Source organism: Bufo bufo, chromosome 4 (assembly GCF_905171765.1).
Source record: "Bufo bufo chromosome 4, aBufBuf1.1, whole genome shotgun sequence".
NCBI classification, from domain to species: Eukaryota; Metazoa; Chordata; class Amphibia; order Anura; family Bufonidae; genus Bufo; species Bufo bufo.
The window spans coordinates 6293146-6319405 of NC_053392.1; the positions used below are offsets into that span (position 1 = coordinate 6293146).

Sequence of the window (26260 nt, forward strand, 5' to 3'; positions counted from 1 at the left end):
GACTCATCCGGAGAAAATCTGGGACGCCCGTGTGAAAGAGGCCTAAGGGTACTGGTTCTAAGACCCTTACCGAAGCCTGCCTGCAAAAATTCTAACACTAGACCCACATCTAATTGCTTCTGTGGATCCCATCTGTTACCTGCAAAGGACAGAAAGGTGTTCCGTGTCTGTACATAAGTTCTGGAGGTGATCTGTTTCCTACCATGAAGTAAAGTAGATATGACAGCATCAGTAAGGCCTCTTTGTTTAAATAAGAGCCGTTCAACCTCCAGGCAGTTAGATAAAGTTGTAGAACATTGGGGTGGAAGGCCATACCCACATGGAGAAGGTCTGGTATGGACGCCAGAATCCAGTATTCCCCTGCTGACAAACAGTGGAGCAGGAGGAACCAAGACCTTTTTGGCCACTAAGGGGCAATCATTATTACTTGTGCCACTTCTTCATCTTAGGATCTGAGAAAATGATGACCTCTGATTATGTGGCGCAGACTCAGGAATGCTTGAAGAACCGCTGATAACTCCACCACTAATTGGACAGGTTGATTTAACAGAAGTGTGATTGACTTGGAGTTACTGACTATACTAGCTAGTCATACAAGCAGATATTAAAAGCTGAGACTTTTGCCAATATATTCCTGTCAGGAACACATCGGAGCCCATCATGCACCACGTCACAGTCTCTCAGCATGGCAAGGGTCCTACCACTACGCTAACTATGGTGTGAACACGGTCTGAAGATGATGAAATCCAGCTCACAGCCAAGCTTCCACACAACCGCATGTTCCACTATATATCTGTGATTTTGTTTGACTTGGAGTTACATTGTGTTTAAGTGTTCCCTTTAGTTTTTTGAGCATATATATTGTAGGAAGGCGCAAGGGTCCGTCATTGACGGAAGGTACGTGTCACCGAGGTTCCTGGCCTCGGTGAGATAAGAACCGGTCATTTTGTGTGTCAGCGGCAGCTAGTGCTCGCTGACACTGTTTTACTTAGTGTGGCTGTAAAGCCAATCCGGGCCGGTTCTTATTGGGAACAGCTAAAGAGCAGGGTGGGTGGCTGTTCCGTGGAGCTGTCACGGATGATATTGCAGATAGCTGGAAATTATGGATAAACATCCGACTGGCTTGATCCCAAACTAAGGAGCATAAAGGTGACCCCCTATATAACCCTAAGAGCTCACCCTGGCTGCTAAGCACATACAAAGGTCTCAGAGGTAGACGATTGCATGCCCTCGTACCTAGACTGTGTGACACCTGAAAACCCTATAATAGTGAGGGGACACGACCACCGGCTTCCTGCACTTAATACGTAGGGAGTCAGGGTCACCTAGAATCAAGCCAGCAAGGAAACACAATACATGAAAGGACTTATCTGAACAAGCAGCAACCGAAATCTCCAGCTGTGAACACTTCAATCCAGGAAGTAGTATAAACCGCAAAGTGAGCCAGTATGGGAGGGAATATAAAAGAAAGAGGATTAGTCTAAATAGGTGACACCTGGGAGAAGGAAATGAGATGACAAAGTGAAACCAAAACAAAGAACATCATGCAAGAGGTAGAGAAGGACATCTGTCAGACCTTCTCACAGAACTGGCGGTGACAGTAGCCCTCCCTCTACGGGTGGACTCCGGACACTCAGAACCCACCTTCTCAGGATGAGACCTATGGAAAGCCTTGATGAGACGAGTGGCCTTAATGTCCTTCACTGGGACCCACATCCTCTCCTCAGGACCATAACCCTCCCAATGAACCAGGTATTGGAGAGAACCGTGGATAATGCGAGAATCCACAATCCTAGAGACCTGGAATTCAAGATTACTATCAACAAAAATCGGAGGAGGAGGCAAGGAGGAGGGTACAGTGGGTTGGACATAAGGTTTTAATAGGGACCTGTGAAAAACATTATGGATCTTCCAAGTCTGAGGAAAATCAAGACGGAAGGCAACGGGATTGATGACGGACAAGATCTTGTAAGGCCCAATAAACTTAGGACCTAACTTCCAGGAGGGAACCTTCAGTTTGATATTTTTTGTAGACAACCACACCAGATCACCCACATTCAGGTCCGGACCAGGCACACGTCTCTTATCCGCCATACGCTTATATCTCTCACTCATCCTCTTCAGATTACCCTGAATCTTTTGCCAAATAAATGACAAAGACGAGGAAAATCTCTCCTCATCAGGTAAACCAGAAGACCCCTCTCCAGAGAATGTCCCAAACTGTGGATGAAACCCATATGCACCCAAAAATTGTGACTTATCAGAGGACTCCTGGCGACGGTTATTTAAAGCAAACTCAGCAAGGGACAAAAAAGAATACCAATCCTCCTGATTCTCCGCCACAAAACAGCGCGGATATGTCTCCAGATTCTGATTGACGCGTTCGGTCTGACCATTCGACTGCGGGTGAAAAGCAGAAGAGATCGACAACCGAATTCCCAAGCGAGAACAGAAGGCCTTCCAGAATCTGGAAACAAATTGTGTGCCCCTATCAGAAACAATGTCTGAAGGAATGCCATGCAATTTAACAATGTGATCAACAAACGCTTGCGCAAACGTCTTAGCATTGGGTAACCCAGGAAAGGGAATGAAATGCGCCATTTTGCTAAAACGGTCGACTACCACCAGAATCACAGTCTTCCCCGAGGCACGAGGTAGGTCCGTAATGAAGTCCACAGACAGATGCGTCCAAGGACGGGAAGGAATGGGTAATGGGAGGAGAGAACCCGATGGCCGTAAAATGAGGGACGTTGGCACGAGCACAGGTCTCGCAGGCTGCCACAAAACCCTCAACCGTCTTATGAAGAGCCGGCCACCAGAATCTCAGAGCAATGAGATCTACTGTGGCTCTACTCCCCGGGTGCCCAGAAAGGACAGTATCGTGGTGCTCCTTAAAAACCTTGTGTCGTAAAGCGAGATGCACAAACAACCTCCCAGGAGGACAAAGATCAGGAGCCTCTGCCTGGGCTGCCTGAACCTCTGCCTCCAAATCAGGATAAAGAGCAGAGACGACCACCCCTTCAGCCAAAATGGGACCCGGGTCTTCAAAGTTCCCCCCTCCCGGAAAACAACGTGACATGGAATCCGCCTTCACATTTTTAACCCCAGGGCGGAACGTGACAACAAAATTAAACTCGGGTCCAGATGCTTGGCTAATTCCAAGTAGGCCAGATTCTTATGGTCGGTAAACACGGTAATAGGGTGTCTGGCTCCCTCTTGCCAATGGCGCCATTCCTCAAAAGCTAATTTGATGGCCAACAACTCCCTATCTCCCACATCGTAATTTCTCTCTGCGGAGGAGAGTTTCCTTGAGAAAAAGGCACACGGTCGCAATTTGGCAGGAGAGGGACCCTGAGATAAGACACACCCACCTCAGAAGCGTCCACCTCAACAATAAAAGGTAGAGAGACATCAGGTTGTACCAAAATGGGAGCGGAAGCAAAACTCTCTTTGATACTAGAAAAGGCCTTAAGCGCATCTACCGACCAGGAGGAAAAATCTACCCCCTTTTTAGTCATATCAGTGAGTGGCTTAACAACAGAGGAATAATTCAAAATGAACTTTCTGTAATAATTGGCAAAACCCAAAAACCGCATCAGCGCCTTCTGATTCTCAGGAAGCTCCCAATCAAGCACAGCGCAGACCTTCTCAGGGTCCATGCGAAAACAAGAAGCGGAGAGAACAAAACCAAGAAATTGAATCTCTGGAACCGCAAACACACATTTTTCCAGTTTAGCGTACAATTTATTCTCCCGCAGAATGAGCAAGAACTGACGTAGGTGGTCCCTATGAGTTTTGAAATCAGGAGAAAAAAATCAAAATGTCATCTAGATACACCAGTACAAATTTCCCCATTACAGGGAGTGCAGAATTATTAGGCAAGTTGTATTTTTGAGGATTAATTTTATTATTGAACAACAACCATGTTCTCAATGAACCCAAAAAACTCATTAATATCAAAGCTGAATATTTTTGGAAGTAGTTTTTAGTTTGTTTTTAGTTTTAGCTATTTTAGGGGGATATCTGTGTGTGCAGGTGACTATTACTGTGCATAATTATTAGGCAACTTAACAAAAAACAAATATATACCCATTTCAATTATTTATTTTTACCAGTGAAACCAATATAACATCTCAACATTCACAAATATACATTTCTGACATTCAAAAACAAAACAAAAACAAATCAGTGACCAATATAGCCACCTTTCTTTGCAAGGACACTCAAAAGCCTGCCATCCATGGATTCTGTCAGTGTTTTGATCTGTTCACCATCAACATTGCGTGCAGCAGCAACCACAGCCTCCCAGGCACTGTTCAGAGAGGTGTACTGTTTTCCCTCCTTGTAAATCTCACATTTGATGATGGACCACAGGTTCTCAATGGGGTTCAGATCAGGTGAACAAGGAGGCCATGTCATTATATTTTCTTCTTTTATACCCTTTCTTGCCAGCCACGCTGTGGAGTACTTGGACGCGTGTGATGGAGCATTGTCCTGCATGAAAATCATGTTTTTCTTGAAGGATGCAGACTTCTTCCTGTACCACTGCTTGAAGAAGGTGTCTTCCAGAAACTGGCAGTAGGACTGGGAGTTGAGCTTGACTCCATCCTCAACCCGAAAAGGCCCCACAAGCTCATCTTTGATGATACCAGCCCAAACCAGTACTCCACCTCCACTTTGCTGGCGTCTGAGTCGGACTGGAGCTCTCTGCCCTTTACCAATCCATCCATCTGGCCCATCAAGACTCACTCTCATTTCATCAGTCCATAAAACCTTAGAAAAATCAGTCTTGAGATATTTCTTGGCCCAGTCTTGACGTTTCAGCTTGTGTGTCTTGTTCAGTGGTGGTCGTCTTTCAGCCTTTCTTACCTTGGCCATGTCTCTGAGTATTGCACACCTTGTGCTTTTGGGCACTCCAGTGATGTTGCAGCTCTGAAATATGGCCAAACTGGTGGCAAGTGGCATCTTGGCAGCTGCACGCTTGACTTTTCTCAGTTCATGGGCAGTTATTTTGCGCCTTGGTTTTTCCACATGCTTCTTGCGACCCTGTTGACTATTTTGAATGAAACGCTTGATTGTTCGATGATCACGCTTCAGAAGCTTTGCAATTTTAAGAGTGCTGTATCCCTCTGCAAGATATCTCACTATTTTTGACTTTTCTGAGCCTTCTCAAGTCCTTCTTTTGACCCATTTTGCCAAAGGAAAGGAAGTTGCCTAATAATTATGCACACCTGATATAGGGTGTTGATGTCATTAGACCACACCCCTTCTCAATACAGAGATGCACATCACCTAATATGCTTAATTGGTAGTAAGCTTTCGAGCCTATACAGCTTGGAGTAAGACAACATGCATAAAGAGGATGATGTGGTCAAAATACTCATTTGCCTAATAATTCTGCACACAGTGTAAATGATAAAAAATGCTGTTCACAAAATGTTGGAAGACGGCCGGAGCATTCATCAAACCAAAGGGCATAACCAAATTCTCGAAATAACCCACAGGGGTATTGAAGGCCTTCTTCCATTCGTCCACTTCCCTGACCCTGACTAGGTTGTATGCCCCTCTTAAATCCAACTTAGAAAAAACTTTAGCCCCAACAATCTGGTTAAACAGGTCCGGGATCAGAGGAAGCGGATAAGGGTCACGAATTGTGATACAGTTCAGCTCCCTGAAATCCAGACAAGGTCTTAAAGAACCATCTATTTCTTAACAAAAAATAAACCAGCGGCAACAGGTGACTTCGAGGGTCGGATGTGTCCCTTTCTCAGGCTCTCAGAGATATAAGTACGCATTGCGACTCTTTCAGGTTGGGAGAGATTGTATAAACGTGATTTTGGCAGCTTGGCGCCTGGGATGAGATTAATAGTGCAATCGTACTCCCGTTGAGGGGGCAGCTCCTGGACACCACTCTCGGAAAACACATCCGAAAATTCTGAGAGAAAAGATGGTACAGTCTTGGTAGAAACCTCTGAAAGAGACGCCGTGAGGCAATTCTCTCTGCAAAAGTCACTCCAACCATTTATTTGCCTTGCTTGCCAATCAATGGTGGGGTTATGTTTAGTGAGCCAGGGTAGCCCCAACACTAGAGGAGTAGGTAATCCGCTTAGGACGAAACATGACATATCCTCAACATGAGCATCACCCACAGTCAAACGGATATTGTAAACTATGCCCTTTAACGATTTTTGAGAAAGTGGAGCGGAATCGATAGCAAAAACAGGTATATCCTTTTCCAAAGTGCATAGCTGGAAACCATGCGTTGTTGCAAATTGATTATCAATGAGATTGACAGCTGCTCTCCTATTTACAAAAATCTCACAAACAATGTTCTTGCTGTCTAGCGCCACCCTGGCAGGTAGGAGAAAACGGGAACTACAAGCAAACGGCAAACCTTCAATTTCCACATCAACCTTGCCAATAGTAGCAAATGGAAAGTTTTTAGAGGGTTTTTTTCTTTTTGTTTCTTTATTACCCTCAGAAAACTCCCTGAATCTCCTAGAGGGGCAAACATTAGCCAATTGATTTATACCCCCACAACAGAAACAAACCCTCCTCTGAGAGCTGAATCCTCTACTATCAGAGGCAAGCAAACCCAGCTGCATAGCCTCCTGCTCAGAGGGGATTGAGAAAGACTGAGGCCCCTGCGCACTGAATGAGACAGCCCCACTGTCCTTGGACTGAATATGACAGGAAGGAGTGGTCTCTCCTCTCTCTCTAAGACGCCTGTCAATACGAACAGCTAGAGACATGGCAGACTCCAACGAGGCAGGTCTCTCATGAAAAGCAAATGCATCTTTCAATCCCTCCGAAAGACCATGGCAAAATTGACTTCGGAGTGCAGCATTGTTCCAACCATTATCAGCTGCCCATCTCCGAAATTCAGAACAATATATCTCTGCAGACTGTTTACCCTGGCATAAAAGACGCAGTTTAGATTCAGCCAGAGCAATACGATCCGGGTCATCATATATCTGCCCCAGGGCTACAAAAAATTAATCCACCGATCGGAGGGGCCGTGCCCCGACCGGCAGTGAAAAGGCACAAGACTGATCGTTATCCCTGAGCAGCGAGATGATGATCCCCACCCTTTGCTCCTCATCACCAGAGGAATGGGGAAGTAGGCGAAAATTGAGTTTGCAAGCCTCTCTAAAGCAAACAAAATTCTCACTACCCCCGGAGAACGTATCCGGAAGCGAGATCTTAGGCTCGGAACAAACTCCATGAACGCAAGCAGAACCGGTCACCTGAAACTGAGACACAGTTTTACGGAGATCTGCAACCTCCAGTGAAAGACCTTACATGCGATCAATCAAGGCCGAAACCGGATCCATGCTCAAGACGGTAATGGCGGTTTATAATGTCACGGATGATGTTGCACTTCTCACAGAAGTGGCGGTGACATCAAGGCTGGGAAAAGAGGGCGTCACTTTAAGTTGTTTGTGCCGTCAACAGTTATGGGGAATGTGAGATCACTCGGGAACAAGACTGATGAACTGCAAGCTCTTGTGAGGAGCCAGCGAGTGTATAGAGAACGGAGGTGATCATCAGAGACCTGGCTACGTGATGAGATTCCAGATTCTAGTGTGGATATAACCAAAACAGGCCTCAATACAACAATAGTAAATCTGGGCACATACATTAACCAGAACATATACCTATAATGTTGTTCACAAACAACGAGAACATACCCAATATAGTCAAAAAATATACAGTACAGACCAAAAGTTTGGACACACCTTCTCATTCAAAGAGTTTTCTTTATTTTCATGACTATGAAAATTGTAGATTCACACTGAAGGCATCAAAACTATGAATAAACACATATGGAATTATATACATAACAAAAAAGTGTGAAACAACTGAAAATATGTCATATTCTAGGTTCTTCAAAGTAGCCACCTTTTGCTTTGATTACTGCTTGATGAGCTTCAAGAGGTAGTCCCCTGAAATGGTTTTCACTTCACAGGTGTGCCCTGTCAGGTTTAATAAGCGGGATTTCTTGCCTTATAAATGGAGTTGGGACCATCAGTTGCGTTGAGGAGAAGTCAGGTAGATACACAGCTTATAGTCCTACTGAATAGACTGTTAGAATTTGTAGGAGAAGGAAGAGGGATCATTTCGTAGGGTTTCCGGACAGTTATTCCCAAGTGGCTCCGAGGGTGGGTTACTGCACCCACAAACCCAAGGTACACAATTGTCACGCCAGGGCACAGTTCTGGAGGATGAGGAGGAACCATGTTCACAGCAGGGTGGTACCCAGACAAGCTCATGGCCATCACTGGTGCATGGATGGGGGGATACAGAGGACACAGACGATACACCTCCCAAAGAGGACAGCTTTTCGTTGCCTCTGGGCAGCCTGGCACACATGAGCGATTACATTCTGCAGTGTCTCCGCAACGACCACCGAGTTGCCCACATTCTAACTTGTGCTGATTACTGGGTGGCCACGCTGCTGTATCCACGTTACAAGGACAACGCACCGTCCTTAATTCCCTCACTGGAGCGTGATCGTAAGATGCGTGAGTTCAAGCGCACGCTGGTAGACGCGCTGCTGGTGGCATTCCCACCTGACAGTGGGGGCACAGTGGAAGCACAAGGCGAAGACAGAGGACGAGGTCGCCAACGCAGTTGGGGCACCGCCAGCACCTCAGAAGGCAGGGTTAGCATGGCCGAAATGTGGAAAAGCTTTGTCAGCACGCCACAACAACCAGCACCACCAGTTGATATGGAACGTCTTAGCAGGAGGCAGCATTTCACCAACATGGTAGAGCAGTATGTGTGCACACGCCTACACGTACTGAATGACAGGTCTGCCCCCTTCAACTTCTAGGTCTCCAAATTGGGAACATGGCCTGAGCTTGACCTTTACACCTTGGAGGTGCTGGCCTGCCCTGCAGCCAGTGTATTATCTGAACGTGTGTTTAGCACGGCAGGGGGCGTTGTGACAAACTGCCATTTGCCACTGGGCATTGTAGAGGACTTATGGCTAGCCTCCTGCCCTACGACTATGGCCCCGGGACATGGACATGTTGCCCTTCAGGAACAGTGACAGAACTGTGCCGCATGTCTGGACTGTTTGTGGGACCGAACGCGGTCAGCGGTGTATGCTGGGTATTCTGTGGAGCTGGAATCGGATGCGCGGATACATGAACGCCGCTGACCCTTACCTTCTGCCATACTGAACTTTCAGCTCCAGAGACTAAGTCCCGTTCGAAGATGGGACTTAGTCATTTTTCTGCATGGAATTGACCGACCGCACAGCCCAAATCTATGGAACTGTTTTGGGCAGGAAGTTGTGCTTGCGGTCGGTCATAAAGGACTTCCACTAAACTTTTGATCCGCTGGAGGGATTTGTGTGATTTTTGGAAGTGTTTATGTTTGATGTATGCAGAGTTTAAATATGTAATTTTTATGGAGATGGAATGTATGGTTTTAAAGTTACAGTGTATGTTTAAAAACTGTATTTTTACTGTCTGTGATAGTTATGTTAATCCATAATTATATCCCAGACAGAAGGGAGGATTTTGTGTATTTGGGTGGGGATTCCTCTCCTATTGTTCCCACATGTGTATTGGTGGTCTCCCTTTGTCCTAGGAGATAATTGAATTGCACTTCGGGTGTCTCTAGGGCAGAGAGGAGGAGACCATGATGCATTGTGGGGACCTGCATAAATACGGGCGGGTAGCCCTCAATAAAGAGTTCATGCTCAGTTCATGTTTTTCTAACCCTTCAAAACGCAGCCTTGTCTCGTTATTGGAGGGAATTGCTGCATCACGCTGGGGATTGCTATGCTCTGCATATTCCCTGGAGGAGAGATCTTGCCCACACGGTCCTGAATGCTGGAGGTTCATTCAGGGTGGAAGGAAGACGGCGCGGCTCCAGTTAAGCTACGGCGGTTGTGGAGTCTGCGGTGCTTGTGGTGTCCAGTGCGGTGCTTGTGGTCCTCGGCGCAAGCTAGGAAGCGTCCATTAACGGAAGCGGATCCGTTACATTGGTGGCAAGCGGTGGGATGGCTTCCCTAGTGCGAGGAGCAGCATCCTGGGAACACCAAGCAAAACTGGAGTATTGGTATAGTCACGTACGGTTTGACGCTATGCTGAAGAGGCGGTTGGCTATCTACGGGCCCCATCTAACAGAGGAAATTGTACCGGAAGTGAGGAGAGAACTGGCGGAGTATCTGCAGCAGGAAGCAGAATATCGGGCAGAGATAGCGAAGTATTCCGTCCCTGCGCCCCAGCAAAAACGTGAGTTACAGGGGGCCGAAGGTGTCGTCCTTCCCCCCCAGCGGCAGTGTGTACCCCAGGGGGCCGAAGGTGTCGTCCTTCCCCCCCCAGCGGCAGTGTGTACCCCAGGGGGGCGAAGGTGACGTCCTTCCCCCCCAGCGGCAGTGTGTACCCCAGGGGGCCGAAGGTGTCGTCCTTCCCCCCCAGCGGCAATGTGTACCCCAGGGGGCCGAAGGTGTCGTCCTTCCCCCCAGCGGCAGTGTGTACCCCAGGGGGCCGAAGGTGTCGTCCTTCCCCCCCAGCGGCAGTGTGTACCCCAGGGGGCCGAAGGTGTCGTCCTTCCCCCCCAGCGGCAGTGTGTACCCCAGGGGGCCGAAGGTGTCGTCCTTCCCCCCCAGCGGCAGTGTGTACCCCAGGGGGCCGAAGGTGTCGTCCTTCCCCCCCAGCGGCAGTGTGTACCCCAGGGGGCCGAAGGTGTCGTCCTTCCCCCCCCAGCGGCAGTGTGTACCCCAGGGAGCTGAAGGTGTCATCCTTCCTCCCCAGCGGCAGTGTGTACCCCAGGGGGCCGAAGGTGTCCTCCTTCCCCCCCAGCGGCAGTGTGTACCCCAGGGAGCTGAAGGTGGCGTCCTTCCTCCCCAGCGGCAGCCTGTGTTTCAGGGAGAGGAGCGAAGCACCCTCTCTCCCCAGCGGCAGCTTACCCTAACAAGGGGAGACACCAATCGCCCAGAAGGCGCAGATGGGACCGTGGTCTCTGCGCCTGACCTACCGGGATGCTGGACAGCCTGTCCAGATCCCCCACTACCCTCACCAGGACAACAGGAGGAGGGGGTAAGTACAAATTCCCCTCCCCAGTTAACTCCTAACGTGGCCTCAGGGTTAGCAGAGGCGATGTTAACCCCTGCTGACTCCCATGTTTCTCTGGCTACTGAGCCGGACTATGGTCTCAGCACCCCAGCAGAAGAGCTGGCAGCTGGGCAGAGTGCAGTCGGCCTCTGCCCTCCCTCAAGTCCCCACAGCATGTTGCCCCATCACCACAGCAAAATACCCAGGTGCAGTAACTGTTTCTTGTGGGTGGGTCACTCTTGTACCTGTTTGTTGTGGGTGGGCTACTCGGGCATCTGGTTACTGTGGGTTGGTGGATCGACTAACGGAGGCACTGACCGACAGAAGGTCAGGTGCCTGGTTAGTCTTCCCCCCAAAGGGGAGATGTGTGACAAACTGCCATTTGCCACTGGGCATTGTAGAGGACTTATGGCTAGCCTCCTGCCCTACGACTATGGCCCCGGGACATGTTGCCCTTCAGGAACAGTGACAGAACTGTGCCGCATGTCTGGACTGTTGGTGGGACCGAACGCGGTCAGCGGTGTATGCTGGGGATTCTGTGGAGCTGGAATCGGATGCGCGGATACATGAACGCCGCTGACCCTTACCTTCTGCCATACTGAACTTTCAGCTCCAGAGACTAAGTCCCGTTCGAAGATGGGACTTAGTCATTTTTCTGCATGGCATTGACCGACCGCACAGCCCAAATCTATGGAACTGTTTTGGGCAGGAAGTTGTGCTTGCGGTCGGTCATAAAGGACTTCCACTAAACTTTTGATCCGCTGGAGGGATTTGTGTGATTTTTGGAAGTGTTTATGTTTGATGTATGCAGAGTTTAAATATGTAATTTTTATGGAGATGGAATGTATGGTTTTAAAGTTACAGTGTATGTTTAAAAACTGTATTTTTACTGTCTGTGATAGTTATGTTAATCCATAATTATATCCCAGACAGAAGGGAGGATTTTGTGTATTCGGGTGGGGATTCCTCTCCTATTGTTCCCACATGTGTATTGGTGGTCTCCCTTTGTCCTAGGAGATAATTGAATTGCACTTCGGGTGTCTCTAGGGCAGAGAGGAGGAGACCATGATGCATTGTGGGGACCTGCATAAATACGGGCGGGTAGCCCTCAATAAAGAGTTCATGCTCAGTTCATGTTTTTCTAACCCTTCAAAACGCAGCCTTGTCTCGTTATTGGAGGGAATTGCTGCATCACGCTGGGGATTGCTATGCTCTGCATATTCCCTGGAGGAGAGATCTTGCCCACACGGTCCTGAATGCTGGAGGTTCATTCAGGGTGAAAGGAAGACGGCGCGGCTCCAGTTAAGCTACGGCGGTTGTGGAGTCTGCGGTGTTTGTGGTGTCCAGTGCGGTGCTTGTGGTCCTCGGCGCAAGCTAGGAAGCGTCCATTAACGGAAGCGGATCCGTTACAGGCGTCATCACAGACAAGCGCAGCCGCCTGTCCACAGCCAATGTGGACAAGCTCACGTTCATTAAAATGAACCAGGCATGGATCCCTCAGGCCTTGTCCGTACCATGTGCAGAATACACATGTATACCGGCACAAAGCAGCCATTGTTTTACTGCAGCGCAATTGCTCATGTTTGTATTTTGGATATTTCACTCTTTTGGAGTGTACCTTAATTTTAAAAAATGAAAACCAAAAACCTGTGTTGCCTATCTTGTCCTCCTCCACCGCCGCTTCCACCTACTCTGCTACGTCCACCGCCTCCTCAAACTCCTACTCCATATGGAACTCAACCTCCTAAATCCATTTTTTTTTTTGTACGAGTTTTATTTTATATCATTTCACTACTTTGTCATTTACATTTTCGGGTAAAATTTACAAATTTTTGGGTGTATAGTGCCACTGCTATACCTAGTATGACAGTTAAAAAAAATAAAATAAATTGTCATTAACATTTTCTGGTGAAATTCACCAATTTTTGGGTGTAATATACCCCTCCTCTACCTAATTGACAGCTTAACTTTCAATCATTTTTATTTTACATTTTCGGGTGACAATAAACAATTGTTTTCTGTCATAGACCCCTGCTCTACCAAGTAGACAGGTTAATTAATTTCTGTAATTTTTCTGTTACATTCTTGGGTTGACATTATACAATTTTAGACGTGAATAAACCCTTGCTCTGCATAGGTGACAGGGAATAACATTTCTGAAATGCTTCTTTAATTGATGCGCGCCACCTCCTTTGATTCAATGCTTAAACTTAAGCAAGTTGTACCACATTTAAGCTTCAATACTTTGTCCACATTTCCGCTATACTCTTTTGGCCAACATTTGCGCCTCAATAGCTTTTCCCACAATTCCGCTTGACTTTTTGGCCCACATTTGGGCTTCTGTAATTTGTCCCACATTTGCGCCTCAATAACTTTTCCACATTTTTTCTTGATCCCAAATGTTTTAAATAAATTTATCTCCTTAAATTTGGTCTCTTTTCTCACGCTCCCTCTCCGGCCTGGAACCCCGATTCCCCGCCACCCGTAATCACCATGGTAGGTGCATAAAAGAACATCGAAAGTTGATAGAGCAGATATCAAATTGGATCGTGAACATCACGGGGACGTGCGACATGGTGGGTGGGGCAGTAAGTATGCACACGCCTACACGAACTAACTGACAGGGGTCAGCCCCTGCAACTTCTGGGTCTCCAAATTGGGCACATGGCCTGAGCTTGCCCTTTACGCCTTGGAGGTGCTGGCCTGCCCTGCAGGCAGTGTATTGTCTGAAAGTGTGTTTAGCACGACTGGAGGGCTATATTTCCCAATGTTTTGGGGTGTACCCTAATTTAAAAAAATATAAATAAATTTAAAACCAAAAAGCAGTGTAGGCTACCTCCTCCTCCTCCACTTCCACCTCCACCGCCTCCTCAACCTCCTTCTCCATATGGACCTGGTCCTCCTAGATCAAGATTATAATTTTTTATTTTTACGTATTTTGTTATTTTAAGTCATTTCCCTATCCACATTTGTTTGCAGAGCACTTGCCATGCTCTTAACCACATTTTGACGCCATTTGCAGCCCTCTAGCCCTTTCCATGACATTTTTACAGCCATTTTAGTGCTCAGGTCCCCATTGACTTCAATGGGGTTCGGGGTCAAGTTCGGTTCGAGTTCGGGTCCCGAACTTGAACTTTTTTCCGAAGTTCGGCCGAACCCGAACATCCAGGTGTTTGCTCAACTCTAGTTATAATAAGAAAGAGGTGATGGAAATTGGAATTGAGGTTGGTAAAAAAAAAAAACAAAAAAAAAACAGGACATCAGACAGGTTAAAAAGAGGGATAAGCAAAATAAACAATTTGTGTTTCCAAATATGATCGACATTCTAAACTAATAAAAAAGGTTATTCTGAAATATTGGGGGGTACTAAGACATGATCAAAAATTTGGGAGAATGTTTGTTGATAACCCCCTTTTTGCCTCTCTGAATAACATGCTGATTAGAAGTGACATGCACCCTAAAAAAATGGTAAGACAGAGTTTCCTTGCAACTCAGAGGAGGGGTACTTTTCCCTGTCTGAGCTGTGGGAATTGTAGAGCTATAATTAAAGATGACGCTGTAGTGCACCCCACAGGGAGACAGGATACAAATTAAGGATTTTGCAACGTACGAGACATGTAATGTCATATACTGCTTGAAATGCCCATGTGGTAAGATATGTTGGGCAAACATCTCGGGCTATATGGATCAGAATCAATGAGCATAAGTCCAGCCTTAGGAAGGAACTCAGAAGAGAGAGTAAGATGGATACAGTGGAGGTGAAAAAACAAGGTGAAACTACGGTCGCCCAACATTTTTATGATCGGGCCCATCAGGTGTCAGATTCTGGAGGTGGTAAAAAGTGGAGTCCATGAGGAGGATAACAGTAGGAGATTGTTACAAAGGGAGACCTTTTGGATAGTAAAACTCCAGTCTTTAATACCTAAAGGGTTAAATGAAATATGTAGCTTTAGTGCATTTATATGATTGATCACTTTCATGTGTTAGTTATTTATGGCGATGCATTTTGTATAAAACTATGTGGTTTGTATATATGCATCAGCTGTTGGTGCTATAAAAATCCCACCTCCCCTCCATGCGACGTTTCGGGAGAACACGCATGAGTAAGGAGGCGTGTTCTCCCGAAACGTCGCATGGAGGGGAGGAGGTGTGAACGATGTCTGTCTCAGCGTCCCTCATGATGTACCATATTGGAATGAAGTAAAAAAGAAACAAAAGGTTTATCAGCGACTTGTAAGCATAACTTCTGTTGCTCACTCGCATACAATATTGGCACAATGAGGTAAAATGAACACACATGTCTCCAAGTTTGAAAGACTAATTTATTTGTAAAACATTATTCTTACACAAAACATCAACATGTCTTCTCTCCTGTGTGGGTTCTCTTATGTCGATCAAGACTTAATTTCTTGGTAAAGCATTTTCCACATTCTGAACATGAATACGGCTTCTCTCCTGTGTGAATTCTGAGATGTTTAGTAAGACTTTTTTTTTCTATGAAACATTTTCCACATTCTGAACATGAATACGGCTTCTCTCCTGTGTGAATTCTTTTATGTTGATCAAGGCTTGATTTCTGGGTAAAGCCTTTCCCACATTCTGAACATGAAAATTGTTTCTCTCCTGTGTGATTTCTCTGATGTGTAGTAAGATGGTTTTTATCTCTAAAATATTTCCCACATTCTGAACATGAAAATGGCTTCTCTCCTGTGTGAATTCTCTCATGTACAACCAGATTTAATCTATCTGTAAAACATTTACCACATTCTGAACATGAATATGGCTTCTCTCCTGTGTGAATTCTGAGATGTTTAGCAAGACCTTTTTTTTCTATGAAAGATTTTCCACATTCTGAACATGAATACGGCTTCTCTCCTGTGTGAATTCTGAGATGTTTAGTAAGATCTTTTTTTTCTATGAAACAATTTCCACATTCAGAACATGAATATGGCTTCTCTCCTGTGTGAATTCTCTTATGTTGATAAAGATTGCATTTCCTGGCAAAGCATTTCCCACATTCTGAACATGAAAATGGTTTCTCTCCTGTATGACTTCTCTGATGTGTAGTAAGATGGTTTTTATCTCTAAAATATTTCCCACATTCTGAACATGAATATTGCTTCTCTCCTGTGTGAATTCTGAGATGTTTAGTAAGATCTTTTTTTTCTATGAAACATTTTCCACATTCAGAACATGAATATGGCTTCTCTCCTGTGTGAATTCTTTTATGTAGATCAAGGCTTGACTTTTGGTTAAAGCATTTCCCACATTCTGAACATGAATGTGGCTTCTCTCCTATGTGAATTCTCTGATGTACAAGCAGATTTGATCTAACTGTAAAACATTTACCACACTCCGAACATGAATATGGCTTCTCTCCTGTGTGAATTCTTTTATGTAGATTAAGGCTTGATTTTCGGTTAAAGCATTTCCCACATTCTGAACATAAATGTGGCTTCTCTCCTATGTGAATTCTCTGATGTACAAGCAGATTTGATCTAACTGTAAAACATTTACCACACTCTGAACATGAATATGGCTTCTCTCCTGTGTGAATTCTTTTATGTAGATCAAGGCTTGATTTTCGGTTAAAGCATTTCCCACATTCTGAACATGAATACGGCTTCTTTCCTGTGTGAATTCTAAGATGTTTAGCAAGACCTTTTTTTTCTATGAAACATTTTCCACATTCAGAACATGAATACGGCTTCTCTCCTTTGTGACGACTTCTGTGTACAGAAAGCTCTGACTTACATCTGACCTGTTTTCCACGTTCCTCACAATTAAACATTTTACTCTGTTTCTGCCTTATATTTGGAGTAATAATCTGTGATTGATCAGTAGAAGATTCCTCATGTTTAGGATGATTATATGATAGATTTGGACTTGGGTTGATAATCTGTGATTGGTCATTAGAAAGTTCCTCATTCTTGGGGGAATTATTTGATGGCTCTGCATTGTGAAGTCCTGGATGTACATTACAGGTAATGAAGTATTCTTCTGAAGAGCGCTGCCTGATGTCTTCATCTTCTTTATAATCTAGAGATAACATGATGATGTTTCCTTCAGGCTTCTCACAGGGATTTTCTGTTAAGATTAAGAATAGATTTTATGATTTATTGTTAAAACTTTTTGATAAATTTATCACATTCCAATGAGGCTGGATTCACATGTAACAGACATATCCATCTATGTTACGTGCACATGTATCTATGATGCTGCGAGTTGATGTCAGCTAAACCTGTGGTCGGGACACATGTGCACAATACAGATGGATAATATGTCTGTAATAAGCTCATGTGAATCTGGCCTTAGGCTGGAGAGACACATACAATATAAAATACAGAAGTCAGAAGTGGATCCATCAGGAATGTGAGGAATACATTCTTCCTTTCTCTGCAATGTATTTGCTGTAGAAATTTAAGGCTGACTCTTGGAAGTCTCCTGAGTTTCTGCAGTTTGCATATTGAGGATCTGCTTGCAGATTTAGCCTAAATCGATGGAGCGAATTTGCGCAAGGAAATTGTAACAGGAGGAAGGAGGTCACTTTTTTCTTGCTACAGTGTGCGGATAAATCATCTACTAGATGATCGATCAGCCTGGAGTATGACACAGAATGTGTTCCGAAGTCAGGGCGGAAAAAAAAAGCTAATCAGAACATAAGCTAACATGTTTCAGTGACGTCCCAGATTCTGGTCTGCACTGTAACTACCCCCCCCCCCGCTCAATCCTGGGACATTAATGTTCTGGCATTTTCAATTTTCATTTTTTTACTCCAGCCTTCCCAAAGCCATAACTCTATTTTTCCATTCACATAGCTATATGCAAGCTTTTTGTTGCGGGACAAGTTGTACTTTTTAATGGAACCATGTACGGTTGCATACAATGTAGTGGGAAGCGGGGAAATAAATTCCAAATGGTGGGGTGGAATTATAAAAAAAACTAAATAAATTTTCAACAAAATGTTATGGGTTTTAATTTTACATTTGCTATAAGGTAAAACTGACCTGTTACTTCCATTCACCGGGTCACTACGGTTATAATGATATCAAATGTGTATAGTTTTTCTTTTGTTTTAATACTGGGGGGGGGGGGAATGAAACATTTTGGAAAAAAAACTTTTTTTCTTTGCATCAGCATATTCTTACCATTATTTATGATTCTTTTATAATAAAATTATTATATGCACGGAGCTGTGCGAGGGCTCATGTTGGGGCATGTATGCATTGGAGTCTAGTACAATTACACTGTGCTCCTATTGGTTCTGACTGGTACCATCTGATCTGAAGCAGAGTTTGGGTCCAAGTTTTAAAGTCGTTTTTCACTTCAAATGCCGCAGTTATTCCATGAACTCTTGCGAGACTTCACAAATAACTGACTTCGCCTTATCGGAGGCCGTACATTTTAATGCTGTACAGAGACGGATCTCTGTACAGCATTAAAGGGGTTGTCCAAGTTATATTTGTCCTCAGGATAGGTCATCAATATCAGATCGGCTGGGGTCCGACACCCGGACGATCAGCTGTTTGAAGAGAAGGAGCACGCTGTGCCAGCGCCTCCTCCTCTTCATGGTTTACCTTCTAGCCGTTGCATCTGCAGCGGTGAGCAGGTGTAATTACACCAAAGCCGTCCCATTCATTTCTATGGGACGGCTCCTTACTATACACTTGTACACTGGGGTCCAATATCAGATCGGCTGGGGGCGGGTGCGTGATCTTCCGCCCGCCCGCCCCCCCTTTATTCTCAGGATGACCGAGCGGTTGAATCAGAGTGTCAGCTCATTGCTGACACTCTGATTTAAACGGCTGACATCTGTGCAGATGTCAGCCGTTTCAACCCTTCCATGCCGGCGGTCCGTAGGGACCGCTGTATGGAAGGGGAGGGAGCTCCCTACCTCTCCCATCGGAGGGCTGCTGTGCCTTTGCAGCCTCCGGACAAGATGGGGGTCAAGGAGGGAGGGAAGCCCCCCTCTCTCCCCTTCCCCCGTCTGCTCAGTTGTGGCAGACGGGGAAGTTTCCCATGGCAACAGGACGCCTTCTCAGCATCCTGCTTTCCATGGTGCTGAACAGATCTGTGCTAAAGGCAGAGATCTGTTCAGACAAAGTGTAAGTGAAATACAGTGCAGTACACTATATAAGTGTACTGTACTGTATTATACAGACATCAGACCCACTGGATCTTCAAGAACCAAGTGGGTCTGGGTAAAAAAAAAAAAAGTGAAAAAGTGAAAAAAAAAAAAAAAAGAGGTAAAAAGAATAAAAAAAACATTTATCCCTGATTAAAAATGTAAAAAATAAATTCCCTACACAAGTTATATATCACCGCGTCCGTAATAACCTGATCCTATAAAACGGTCCATGTTACATTCTCCACACGGTGAACGCCATAAAAAAATAAAAAACTATGATGAAATTGAAATTTTGCCCACCTTACTTCCCCAAAAAAGGTAGTAAAAGTGATAAAAAAAAGTGGTATGTACGCCAAAAATAGTACTATTCAAACAGTCGCCTCATCCTGCAAAAAATTTGCCCCTACATGAGACAATGGCCCAAAAAAAAAAAAAAAAAACCTATGGCTCTCAGACTATGGAGACACTAAAACAAGTTTTTTTGGTTTCAAAAATGATATTATTGTGTAAAACCTTAATTAAAAAAAAAAAAGTACACATATTTAGGTATTTGCCGTGTCTGTAAAAACCTGCACTATAAAAATATCACATGATCTAACCCCTCAGGTGAACTACGTAAAAATAAAAATGGTGTAAAAAAAGCCATAATTTTGTCACCTTACATCACAAAAAGTGTAATAGCAAGCGATCAAAAAGGTATATGCACCCAAAATCAACCATTAAAACAGTCATCTCATCCTGCAAAAAAATGAGACTCTAACTAAGACAATTGCCCAAAAGAAAATAAAAAAATAGGGCTCTTAGACTATGGAGACACAAATGTTTCATTTTGTTTCAAAAATGATAGTGGTAAAACTTAAATAAATTAAAAAAAGTAAACCATATTAGGTATCCCTGCGTCCATAACAACCTGCTCTATAAAAATAGCACATGATCTAATATGTCAGATGAACGTTGTAAATAATAAAAAATAAAAACGTGCCAAAACAGGTATTTTAGGGCAAATTTTCAATTTAATCCATTTATTCCCGTAATAGAAGCTAGGGTTAACAGCCAAACAAAACTCATTATTTATGGCCCTGATTCTTAGTTTACAGAGACACTCCATATGTGGTCGTAAACAGCTGTACGGGCACACGGCAGGGGGGCGCAAAGGAAAGGAATGCCATATGGATTTTGGGAAGGCAGATTTTGCTGGACTTGTTTTTTGACACATTCCCATTTGAAGCCCCCCTGATGCACCCCTAGAGTAGAAACTCCAAAAAGTGACCCCATTTAAGAAACTACACCCCTCAAGGTATTCAAAACTGATTTTACAAACTTTGTTAACCCTTTAAGTGTTCCACAAGAGTCAATGGCAAATGGAGATGAAATTTCAGATTTTCTATTTTGTTACTTTGCTTCACAAAAAGTGTAATATAGAGCAACCAAAAATCATATGTACCCTAAAATAGTACCAAAAAAACTGCCAACTTATCCTGTAGTTTCCAAAATGAGGTCACGTTTTTGGAGTTTCTACTCTAGGGGTGCATCAGGGGGCTTCAAATGGGACATGGTGTAAATAAACCAGTCCAGCGAAATCTGCCTTCCAAAGACCACACGGCGCTCCCTTTGTCCTACGCCCTGACGTGGGGCCGTACAGTGGTATACGACCACATATCGGGTGTTTCTGTAAACCGCAGAGTGAGGGCAATAAATATATTTTTGTTTGGCTGTTAACCCTTGCTTGTTAGTGGAAAAACATGGATTAAAATTGAAAATTTGGCAAAAAATTTAAATTCTGAAATTTCATCTCCATTTGCCATCAACACTTGAGGAAAACCTAAAGGGTTAATGAGGTTTGTAAATCAGTTTTAATACCTTGAGGGGTGTAGGTTCTAGAATGAGGTCGCTTTTTGGGTGTTTCTAGTATGTAAGCCTCACAAAGTGACTTCAGACCTGAACTGTCCCTGAAAAGTGGGTTTTTAAAAAAAAAATTGAAAATTTCAAGATTTGCATCTAAAACTTCTAAGCCTTGTAACGTCCCCAAAAAATAAAATGGCAATTCCAAAATGATCCAAACATGAAGTAAACATATGGGGAATGTAAACAAATAACATTTTTGGAGGTATTACTGGGGTATTATAGAAGTAGAGAAATTGAAACTTGGAAAATTGCAAATTTTTCCCAAATTTGTTGGAAAATGTTGTATTTTTTTATAAATAAAAATTACATTTTTTGACTCCAGTTTACCAGTGTTATGAAGGTACAATATTGACGAAAAAACTATCTCAGAATAGCTTTGATAAGTAGAAGCGTTTTAAAGTTATCACCACATAAAGTGACACTGGTCAGATTTCAAAAAATGGCCTGGTCCTCAAGGGGAAATACACTCACCTAAAGAATTATTAGGAACACCATACAATATGGTGTTGGACCCCCTTTTGCCTTCAGAACTGCCTTAATTATACGTGGCATTGATTCCACAAGGTGCTGATAGCATTCTTTAGAAATGTTGGCCCATATTGATAGGATAGCATCTTGCAGTTGATGGAGATTTGAGGGATGCACATCCAGGGCACGAAGCTCCCGTTCCACCACATCCCAAAGATGCTCTATTGGGTTTGAGATCTGGTGACTGTGGGGGCGATTTAGTACAGTGAACTCATTGTCATGTTCAAGAAACCAATTTGAAAGGATTCGAGCTTTGTGACATGGTGCATTATCCTGCTGGAATAGCCATCAGAGATGGGTACATGGTGTCATGAAGGGATGGACATGGTCAGAAACAATGCTCAGGTAGCCCGGGGCATTTAAAACGATGCCCAATTGGCACTAAGGGGCCTAAAGTGTGCCCAGAAAACATCCCCCACACCATTACACCACCACCACCACCCTGCACAGTGGTACAAAGCATGATGGATACATGTTCTCATTCGGTTTACGCCAAATTCGGACTCTAACCATTTGAATGTCTCAACAGAAATCGAGACTCATCAGACCAGGCAACATTTTTCCAGTCTTCAACAGTCCAATTTTGTGAGCTTGTGCAGATTGTAGCCTCTTTTTCCTATTGTAGTGGAGATGAGTGGTACCCGGTGGGGTCTTCTGCTGTTGTAGCCATCCGCCTCAAGGGTTGTGCGGTTGTGGCTTCACAAATGCTTTGCTGCAGACCTCGGTTGTAACGAGTTGGTTTATTCAGTCAACGTTGCTCTTCTATCAGCTTGAATCAGTCGGGCCCATTCTCCTCTGACCTCTAGCATCCACAAGGCATTTTCGCCCACAGTACTGCCGCATACTGGATGTTTTTCCCTTTTCACACCCATTCTTTGTAAACCCTAGAAATGGTTGTGCGTGAAAATCCCAGTAACTGAGCAGATTGGTGAAATACTCAGACCGGCCCGTATGGCAACCATCAACCAGCCACGCTCAAAATTGCTTAAATCACCTTTCTTTCCCCTTCTGACATTCAGTTTGAAGTTCAGAGATTGTCTTGACCAGGACCACCCCCCTAAATGCATCGAAGCAACTGCCATGTGATTGGTTGACTAGATAATTGCATTAATGAGAAATAGAACAGGTGTTCCTAATAATTCTTTAGGTGAGTGAAAGTGGCCTTAAGGGGTTAAAGGGGTTGTCCGAGATATTTTTTGTGCATATCTTTCTAACTAGGCAAATGTAACAGCTTTCCATTAACTCCCTTTATCTCCAGTGGCTAGTTCTCAGATTTCACTGAGGGGTCACATGGACTATGATGTCAGCTTCTCTCCTGCTCTGATAATGTTCGTGCACAAGCCCGAGAGATCTGTACACGAGACTTCACTGTGCTGGCCACGCCCCCCTGCACTGCGGCTGCTGCTTATTGCTCTCTCCCAGGATTTTTAACTCCCTTCAGCTGCACAGACAAGTGTTTACTGTGTAGCTGCAGGCAGTGAGGAGACAAATGCTGCGCACAGGAGCTGATAGAGAAGTTCTGCAGAGCATTGCAGGTAGGGGGAAGATCCTGTGATGTATAGGGAAGTGTCCATTGTACAGCTGGACTTGTAGTCCTACACATACAATATGCTGCTGAGTCTCCCCGCCAGCAGACAGCAGTACTTGTATTCACTCCCTTAGCACTACAGGGGGAGGGGCACAGATGGTTGTTGTTGCAAGTAAACAAAAAGGGCCAGAAGAGAACCAGGGAAATGAGGAAATAGATATTTTTTGCTTAAAACTTGCTTAGCTTAGTGTGAGAGTGTGACTGGAAAAGTAGTAGAGAATCGTTATATTTCGCCTAGGTTTATTTCATATACTATGTACTACGCTACAGGAGGTGGATATCTCAACTAGAAACCTGGTGAGATATCAGAAATCCAGGAAAAGATGGTCTGCCTTAGCAAAACATAGTTTGCTGAGGACTTTGGTAAATGGTGTTGTCGGGCCTGGATTTTAATGGAATGAGGATGCAGTTGGTAGCGGGGGCTCCCCATTCCCTTCCTGTCCAAACAGGTTTCATATAGAGCTCTGAGCCAGGTGATGGAGCTCAGCTCATTTCTGGGCTATGAAGGTTTGCACTATGGTGGCATGTCTGGGTGGGGACTGGGTTTGAACTGACTGGCTTTCACCATTGGCTGGCTGAAGTCTGCTAAAGGCAACAAAAAGGACACTGAGTTTATTTTGAATTGTGTCGTGTGGCTGGTAGTTAGCCGCCCGTATAGAAAGGGTAATTTTATGTTTAGTTAGTGCTCAGCTGAGCAGAATTTATTTTGTATCTTGCTGAATGTAAAGGCTTATTTGTTTGTGGATGAGTCCAGAGGGGAAACAGACCAGGCTGGTGTAGTGAGCTGCATTTATATTATATAAGGGAGATATATAACGCGAGTTTGACCGCGACGCGTGGTTGATTAATGTGGTTGCGGGGTTGCACAGGTGAGCAATAGGGTTGTGGCTATCTAATTAGAGGAGACTATAATAACTCAGCAGTAAAGAGCAGCACAGCCTTTTTGAGTCCAGAGGGGAAACAAACCAGATGGCGTAGTGAGCTGCATTTATATTAATATAAGAGATATATAACGCGAGTTTGACCGCGGACGTGTGGTTGATTAAGTGTGTGGTTGCGTAAGTGTGGTGACTTTAGATTAAGTGACTTTAGATTCAGGACTTCAGTGGGGACTGCAATTAGCCTGTTTTCTTATTACTACATTTATTGTATTTTTTTGCTTTTGTGGTGTAATCCCCATTCAGTATGTGTTGCACAATTGACAGCGCCGTCCAGTGCACATCTTGCATGATGTCTGCAGTCCTGGAACAGCCCTTCGAGGGTGTATTTCTTTGTTCAAGATGTGAGCAAATTACCCGTTTGGAATCGCTAATCCAGGCTCTAAACGGGCAAGTTGCAGCACTGAGAGGCATTGACAATTTGCAAAAAGAGTTTGCTTCTCAGCGAGCAAGCGCTCTATGGGGTAGAATGAGGGGGGATGGTAAACAGAGAGGGAGGGCTGAGGAAAGTGAGGTAGCTAGCTGGTAACAGTTAGAAAGCGGGTAGAGGGAAGAGTGCCAGGGAGGCTAGCCCTGATCTGACACACCCCAACAAGTTTGCACGTTTGGCAGATGAGGGGCATATCAGTCCAGGACGGCACTGCCGCAGCCGGACACTTCCTCTGCCATCAGGGAATGTCAGCTCCAGTAATCAGGGGACCAGGAGAGCAGGGCAGGCCAGACAGGTGCTGGTAGTGGGAGACTCCATTATTAGGGGAACAGATAGGGGAAATCTGTCACAAAGACCGTGATCGCCGAACAGTGTGCTGTCTTCCTGGCGCTAGAGTTCGACACAAGAATCGCGGATCGGGTTGGACAGATTACTGGAGGGGGCTGGAGAAGAATCCAGCGGTCATGGTCCATATCGGAACCAATGACAAAGTTAGGGGAAGGTGGAGAGTCCTTAAAAATGATTTTCAGGGATTTAGGTCAAAAGCTTAGGGCAAGGGACCTCAAAGGGTAGTATTTTCCGAAATACTACCTGTACCACGGGCCACACAAGAAAGGCAGCGGGAGATTAGGGAAATTAACAAGTGGCTCCAGAACTGGTGCAGGAAGGAGGGGTTTGGGTTCCTGGAGAACTGGGCCAACTTCTCTATCACCTACAGCTCTATCATAGGGACGGCTTGCACCTCAATGGGGGAGGGGGCAGCTGTGTTGGGGAAGAAGATGGCTAGAAGGTTGGAGGAGTGTTTAAACTAGGGACTGGGGGGGGAGGGTAATTACACTATAGAAGGGGAAGATAGGGCAGATAGAGACCGGGGGCAGGTAGTGGGACTGGGGGAGGAATGGAAGGAGGGACTAGAACAGCTCAGAAGGAAAGGTGTAGGGTAAAAAATATACATAAACCTCTCAAATGTATGTATACTTTGCAATCAAAAAAGATAGGGGCACATCCAAAAGATAAAAAGGAGAGTGCCGGCCCACGGTATATAATGCACAATGTATCAAAAAAGAAAACGAATACCGAGACAGGAGCCGCACATCTACAAAATTACAAATTTATTGAAGGCAACAGACACAACATAAAATAAGTTAAAATCGTTGTATTACAACAAATCTGGGCCGTGTAAGCCGTATATCGGCACATACCCATCTGAGTCACCACAAATTCATATACAGACCCCCACATCCATCAGCATGTAACAATATAAGGTGCATGAAATCCATCAACAATAAATAAGAATCAAATACTTATCATAAAAATGGCATGATGGGGGGCATGTGTGGCGGTCAGAAGAAAAGCCCAACGCGTATCGCCAGACTTGCTGGCTTCCTCAGGAGTGCCTGATTCCTAGTAGCCAATCATCAGGTGTATATGTACTCAGTAATCAAATGATAATGCGTTTTACCTGCGTCCTGGTCCCAGATGGAAAGAGGGGGCGGTGGCCACCTCTTTAGCAAAGAGGAGCAGAGGGGCGCATGAAGAAACCTCCCATAATGTACACGTGGAGTAATTGTAGAAAGCAAACGGCGTCCGGATATGCCGTCCGCGCATGCGCCTATCCGAGCCGGCCCGCGCTGCATTCCAGAGACCGGATGTAGCAGCACGCGCCGGCTT

The 26260-nt window shown here is 44.8% G+C and overlaps 1 protein-coding gene across 1 annotated transcript in view; it reads right to left on the reverse strand.

Annotated features, from left to right (window-relative positions):
* Window positions 1-15426: 15426 nt before the first annotated feature.
* The window catches only part of LOC120997653 (zinc finger protein OZF-like), an 18789-nt gene continuing 7955 nt past the window's right edge, over window positions 15427-26260 (reverse strand). Inside the window, exons 2-4 of the mRNA XM_040427846.1 lie at window positions 16540-17159; window positions 15987-16203; window positions 15427-15902 (exon numbers count right to left, since the gene is read on the reverse strand). Coding sequence (XP_040283780.1) covers window positions 15427-15902; window positions 15987-16203; window positions 16540-17159 — 1313 coding nt within the window. The remainder of the gene's footprint in view (window positions 15903-15986; window positions 16204-16539; window positions 17160-26260) is intronic.